Source organism: Lolium rigidum, chromosome 4 (assembly GCF_022539505.1).
Source record: "Lolium rigidum isolate FL_2022 chromosome 4, APGP_CSIRO_Lrig_0.1, whole genome shotgun sequence".
Classification (NCBI taxonomy): domain Eukaryota; kingdom Viridiplantae; phylum Streptophyta; class Magnoliopsida; order Poales; family Poaceae; genus Lolium; species Lolium rigidum.
Window position 1 is genome coordinate 84,393,889 of NC_061511.1, and position 6,906 is coordinate 84,400,794.

The 6,906-nt window shown below is 46.8% G+C and overlaps 1 protein-coding gene across 4 annotated transcripts; it reads right to left on the minus strand.

The window, feature by feature from the left end:
- Positions 1-1,749: 1,749 nt before the first annotated feature.
- Positions 1,750-5,472, minus strand: LOC124708886 (gibberellin 2-beta-dioxygenase 3-like). 4 transcript variants are annotated; one of them, XM_047240526.1, is made up of 3 exons: positions 4,924-5,472; positions 2,767-3,130; positions 1,750-2,206 (listed from the first exon to the last, which is right to left on the minus strand). In XM_047240526.1, the coding sequence occupies exons 1-3, from the start codon at positions 5,346-5,348 to the stop codon at positions 1,961-1,963; spliced, it is 1,035 nt and encodes a 344-aa protein (XP_047096482.1). In that variant the 5' UTR covers positions 5,349-5,472; the 3' UTR covers positions 1,750-1,960. The 4 variants fall into 4 exon arrangements, with proteins under 4 accessions (XP_047096482.1, XP_047096481.1, XP_047096480.1 ...); XM_047240525.1 differs by having other exon boundaries at positions 2,767-3,145; positions 4,897-5,472; XM_047240524.1 differs by having other exon boundaries at positions 4,873-5,472.
- Between the last annotated feature and the right edge of the window lie 1,434 nt (positions 5,473-6,906).

Here is a 6,906-nt window from a genome sequence, read left to right on the forward strand (position 1 = left end):
CGACTTTTCCTGGAGCTTCAAAATGACTTCGTTTTCTCGGCACTTCTTCCTCTCAACATTTTTGGTGTGCAGATTATGTGTATGTGTGGCTTTGGCAAGCACTTCTTTAGAGACAAACGGTCAACACACCATCACTAGTTGAGAGCAACAATTGGGGGGTCTCTCTTCACCTCGCATCCTTCTGTCCGACTACAAGACCTTTCTTGCCGCCTTGCATTCCCATATGTGGACTAAAACCTGTGTACATACTTATAGATACTAATAGTCCACACAATAGCACCGGTGTCATTGTTCACCAAAATAATGGTTAAGGGTAAAACACCCTTACAGCCTCCCTTCAAGGACGGACCCGCGACCGAGACCTCCACCTGGTACGCCAACCCGCACATCTCCGACTTCCTAGAGGTTGAGAAAATGACCAAGCGAACCTCGAAGTTGGTGAGCTCCGGGCTAACGGGGAAGGATCTTACCATGTCTTGGTTTACCAAGCGGATCCAACCTCTCCAGCACCGCGAGCGGTTGATGTACTTCTACGGTGGCCGCGACGATAACATGCGCGCCACCAAGGATAATTTATCTTCTGATGCCCTGGACAAGCGGCTCCGGGTAATGATCAAAATTTCGCGTGAAGTTCACTCTCACGTGTGCGATCACGACATCTACACAGAGAAGAATGTGACGCCATTGTGGCATTGGTGGCCGTTGTGGCGCCACACCTGTCTGATATAGACGTACTTCCCCTAAAAAGGAAGAAACTACGGGGGAAAATCTCGTGTCTCGTGTCTCCTCGGCAGTTACTTCTTGCTCCACATTGCTTTTGTTTGTTATTTGTTCTTGTTGGTTATCATTGTTTTTGTTTCATTTAGGTTGTTCACTTTGCACTGATCACCTTTACCTTGTTGCTTAAGCCTAAACCTTGAAAATCCTACAATTTTGCTAGCTCCTATTCACCGCCTCTAGTCGCATGTACATACCTTTCAACTGGATGTATATGCTCCTCCTTGCTCCTGATCTTGGCTGCTCTTGCTTTATGTGATGATATTGGCTATTTTCTTTTTCTGGTGGTTTTGGTGGATGAACTGGATGAACTTACTAGTTTAGTGATGCGCTGGCTGGTTTGTGTATGGTTGTTGTGGTTGATGTTGATGCAGTCAATGGATAGCTGTGCTTGGCTGTCAATTTTCTTTTATAGCCGCTTGTAGTGCTGGCATGTTGGACACGTGTCCGGGTGAATCTTGTTTTGCCTTTGCTGTGAGCAGCCTGTGTTCTAGTCACATAGCATGATTCCTAAGCTGTTGTGGATCAGCTCAGTAGTGTCATCTTTATCCTTTTTTTTCTCCTTGTTTCCACTTGAATTTGAATTTCATTTGGCATTCCACTTATCTTGCATTTGTTATCTTTTGTGTGTGTGCAGGTTATACAAGATCAAGGAATGGAAGATGGTGATGTAGATGAAGTAGAGAAGAAGAAACAGTAGCTAGAAATTTTGATTTAGGTTTACATTATTATTCATTGTTGTAATATAATTGAATATTGTAAAGACAATGTATAATGTGTTTTATCAATAAAGCTGAAATTTCTCTAAAGTATTATTGTTTAAATTCCATTTTTATTGTTTACAATTCAAAGTTTGTATTTAAACTTCAGTTTAATATTTTTATTCTATGAAATGTCGGATGCTGATTTTGCCACCGCGCGTTAATACTACGTTGAGAAGAACAGAACACACACCAAAGCATTCCAAAATTTTAGAATAGCTAAGCATCTTGTGCGTAGCTTGAGCACTCAAAACGTACCGGACCTACAAAAAACTTCTCTGCAGCACGAAAGCATTCATCGGCATATATACCAGCTACCACTACGAACACACTAGCAAAAACCTTGCACACAAAGACTCAATTTCCCCGTCACAAACCAAAAACAAAACAAAAAAACACAGCAATCGCGTGGTACTAAGCTGCTAGCTCGTGGTCTCAAAGTGGCAGAGCCTGTTCTCCGCGAGCTTGGTCCTGTAGGCCGACGCCTTGTACTCCCGCCACGTGAACTCTCTGTACCGCCTGCGGCCGCCTTCCCCCACGAGCTCCGGCAGCGGCGCCAGCGTCTCCCGCGGCGGCGGGCCGCCGAAGAAGATGACCGACACCCGTGACCGGATACTGTTCACCATCACCCGGTGCCTCACGCTCCTGAACCTCCCGTTCGTCAGAACCTGCGGGTACGAGCAAAGTTTTCGTCAGCAACCAAACTCGCCGTTGATTAAGCTAATGAAATAGTTTCATACTATTGAACAGATTGAAGCAGCTTCTAGTGACTCATATGAACTTAGTTGTCATCCATTCCGGAAAAAAAAAACTTGGCATGGCCTATATGCGATCCCGACATTTTTCTTTCAGAAAAGTTGGTGTACCTCAGTTCACCTGGCTAAGCTGCCTGGAAAAGAGACGAGTGCACGGTTACCAGTGACGGGTCATCACTGTACTACCTGTCTGTCGTCGATTTGACGGGTAGGCTAGCCAGCTCTGTGCTCTACTCCATGATTTTAATTTTGAAAACATTTTGAATCATGCCCGGGGGCAGATTTCTCCTGTTCAATAATGGTTTGCCCGTTTGACATCCACTCAGACATCAGACAATGGGGCCAGTTTAGGTACTTTTGATCCTTTTGTTATGCTGCCATTAGCAATCGGATTTGCATGCTAATTGGGATACCGAGAGCGAGAAATAAGGCAACGAACAGCTCAGAAGAAGAAGAAAATAGAAGAGACGTACCTGCAGGGCGTCGCCGACATTGACGAAGAAGGAGCTCTGGTCCGGCGGCACCGAGACCCACGATCCGTCCCGCAGCGCGATCTCGAGGCCGGAGGTGGCGTTGGAGCGGAGCACGGAGATGATCTGCGGGTCGGTGTGCTCGCCGAACCCGGTCACCCTGCCATTACCGCCGGCGCCGGCGTGAAGCTGCTTCTGCTCGGGTCGCGGCGGGTAGTGGTTGACGCGCAGCATGGAGTCGCTGTCCTCGTGCAGGACCAGCCTCGCGAAGGCGTCGCTCTCCGCCATGCCCAGACCTTCCGCCATCAGCTCCAGCACCGAGCAGGCCATCCTCCTCACCGCCACCGTGTACTCGTTCAGGAGATCGCTGCAGGCCCAAGAACTCGATCGTGTCAGCGCAAATCATAATCGTTTCCTTGCCATGCCATGCTGAACCTAGCTTGGCTAGTGGTCACGCGCGCATGGGGGATGGGCGGCAGAAAAGATTCGGAGGCGACGGGACGGCGGCCGGAAAAAGTCCCATTATTCAAGGCCAGCTCGGCGTAGGCCACAGCTGCACACGTGCGCCCAGGGAAAGAGAAAAGAAAGACTAAAATCGAATCAGCAACCACGCAAAGCTTGCAACAGTGAGCCAGCTATCAAAGTTTTATATTATGTCAGCTTTTTCAACACCTTTCAAGAAAATAATATACCTTTCTTAAATGGTTTTGCTAATTCTCGTTTGAGTGGGAATTAGCTTAATTTGATTCCTATTTTTTATTCTGGATCGACTCCTAGGCTATAGGATTGCATCGTGATTTCTACTAGACATAAGTTGCAACCAAGATTTTTATAATTGCATATGAGGTTGCAACTGAGATTTATACCTCATACCATTTAATTGTTTCATGATTCATGCTAGTCACGTGTCTCAACTTAAATTTGAGACATGAAAAGTTAAATTGATTCGTACTTTCTACTAGGTATGACCTGCTATAGTTTGCAATGGAATTCGATGAGCTAAATTAACTTAATTCGTCACACCCTCTAAAAAAATAATGAGGGATGAGAACGGGGCGATTCAGATTCCCTACTGTTGCTGCGGCTTCAGAAACTGCACGTGCTACTTGCGACACATCTTTTCACTAGCTGTGCTATAATGTTTACTTGTGAATACACCATGTGCTCCAATGGTGTGAAGAAACGGCCTGTAGATCTGCGGGTCGATCGGGCGAAAAGGAAAAAAAGGTTTGAGTGTCTACATTCCAGCTTGCACAATGACCTGTAGTCTTTGTTTGGTCAGACAATCTTGCGCAATGACCTGGACTCTTTCTTTGGTCAGACACTTGTTTTATTGAGCCTGTATTAAGGCAAGGGGGACCAGCCCATCACACTTAGCACCTTTTCTCTTTCTTCTAACAAGAATGCACAATTTCGTGCTAAAGCCTTGCTACAATTCATTTCTTTGCTAACAATCAAGATTACTTTATACTACTACTACTAGCTTTTGCTAAGTCTCAATTGACTAAGATTTTCTTAATTTGTATTTTTTTCAACTGATAAGACGTAGACATACCCTAATAGACTAATACTTTCTTAATTTGCACTTCTTTGAACTGATATAAGACGTAGACATACCCTAATTGGTGGGCTCTAAAGTTACAAAAAAACAACATTTAGGCTAGATCCATTGGCCTGGAACTGATCATAGCTTCATTTCTGTGCAGGAACAACTTTTTTTTTTCTGTATTTCTTGCTTGTTTTAGCCGTCAGATCAAGATTTCTAAGGTAGAACCTACGCATAATATCCAACATTAAGCACATTTCTACTTTGGTCGTGGAAGAAAAAGGGCGGAAAAGGTACCTCGTCATTCGTGATTCGTCAATGCCTAAATCGACTGAGAAGCTCGTTGGTGTGTCGTTGTTACTAACCTGTTTTATCTTTGGAAGATTCTTTTGTGCTTGTATACAGCAGGAAGAAATCTGCTTTGCCCGAAATGGAATTTGATTCTACGCGGTTAATCACTATTACTGCCTACTTATACTTGGTCCTAAATAAACAGATGTCGCCCACTCGTACGTGCAGCGAATTCAAATTTGACATTGACGATATGTAGAGGGTGCACTCACCGGAAAGAGCAGCGCCAGTCCGACGGCGCCGCTTCCTCGGCTGGCACGGACAATGGCGCGTCGGCGGAGCGGTCCCCCGTGGAGGCGCCGGCGGCGGTGACACCGAGCAGGAGATACTCGACCCAGCCGAGGTCACCATTGTTGCCTATCCGCTTGCTGGCGTACCCGAACGGGCTGCCGGGCGAGGCGGCCGACATCGCCGCCTCCTTTTCCCGCTGCTGGAGCCCGAAGAAGGCGGCTGCCGCGGCCTCCACACGCACCAGGAGCTCGACAGGCACGCCGTGGCCCGTGACCTTGAAGAAGCCGTGCTCCTCGCACGCCGCCGCCACGGCGCGCGCCGCAGCCGCCCTCCCCTCGGCGCCACCGCTCCACGCCGCGGCCAGGTCGACCTCCGGGACGTCGGCCAGCGGCGGCGCCGCCCTGTGCACCGCCGGGAGCGCGATCTGCTCCAGCTCGCCTTTGGCAAGAACCACCATGGTCACAGAAACAGAGGGATCACACAGAGAGCGTCTAGCTAGTGCACTACTCACACAGCAGTGTAGGTCTGTATCCAAGAAACAGAGGAGTGGATTCAGAGACTGGTGTTGCTGAGCTTGAGAGGGCTGGTTGACACGGGATGAAGAAGGAGAAGGCCGTGGTCTCTCCTTATATAGGCTTGGGAGCAGAGCAGAGCAGGGGTAGAGGAGTATTTGATGAATGGTGATACCTCGGTGCGTGTATCATGGGCGTATTATGATCGGGCGAGTGCGCGACACGGGCATGGGGTCTGACAGTTAGCTGTCTCGGTATGATACAGTGCACTGTAGTGATATCCTGCAAATCGAATTAATGGGTCGCCATCGCGACAGCGTCGATTGATGAGATTTTGCAGGGCCGTCCGTCGATGCATCTAGACGAGACTCCAGCACAGGTATTACGCATCTTGACAGTTGGGTTCGTCCGGAACGTTAGATTCTCGGTGTCGAAATGTTTCGGAGATTTTGGGGGCTGATTACGACGGCGAAGCAGAGAACATGTTGGGTTGAGCTAGGCCATCTCTAGGAGATTTAGCCAACTTAAGTTTGTAAATAAAGTAATTCACCTAGTCAATTCGCCGAACACTCCAAGGACGGAGGAGGTAACAAAGGTAGGCCGGCGGAGTTGAGCCGATGCCGAAACTATGAGAAGGCTGGCGGGGCTATGAGACGACCGGAGGTCAACGAATGGTTTAGGTTAGAGATACCCTAACCGGTGGTCTCTAAACTTGCAAAAACAAATGGTTTAGGTTAGATCCATTGGTCTTTCTGTGTAAATACCTTGCATGTTTTAGCCGTCATATCAAGATTCCTAAGGTATGCAACGTCGATATATCTAAATACCTTGCATGTTGTTGGTAACTTGTTTTAGCTTTCAACACCTTTCCCAAAATCTTCAAAACATGTTTGTATAGCACTATACTGTCTAGTCTCTTTCCATTAGTTTGGACTTTTGGTTCAGTTGGCTAGTGCAGCAATCTTACATGGTATCAGAGCTAATAGGTCTCAAGTTCAAGACCCTACTCACGCAGTTTTAAAAACAAACAAAAATTCTGCGGCCCGCACCGAACCATGCTAAGGACTAAAATAACCTAGACGTGAGGGGAGTGTTGAATATAAACACACTGTCTAGTGTCTTTTTATCAGTTCGTACTTTTGTTTTAATTGGCTAGTGCAGCATTCTTTCATGGTATCAGAGCCAAGAGGTTTCAAGTTCAAGACCCTGCTCACGAGTTTTAAAAGAAAAAAGAAAAAAGAAAAAATGTTCTGTGGCCTACATCGAACCCACGCTAAGGACTAAAAAAATATTCGGTGGTCTACACCGAACCCACGCTAAGGACTAAAATAGTCTAGACGTAAGGGGGAGTGTTGAATATAAATACACTGCCTAGTCTCTTTTTCTATCAGTTCAAATTTTTGATTCAATTGACTAGTGCAGCAATCTTTTAAGCACAAGTAAGATGGGTCCTCCATCTTCATAGGGACCCTCTTTACTTTAGTCAATTCGTCGAACACTCCA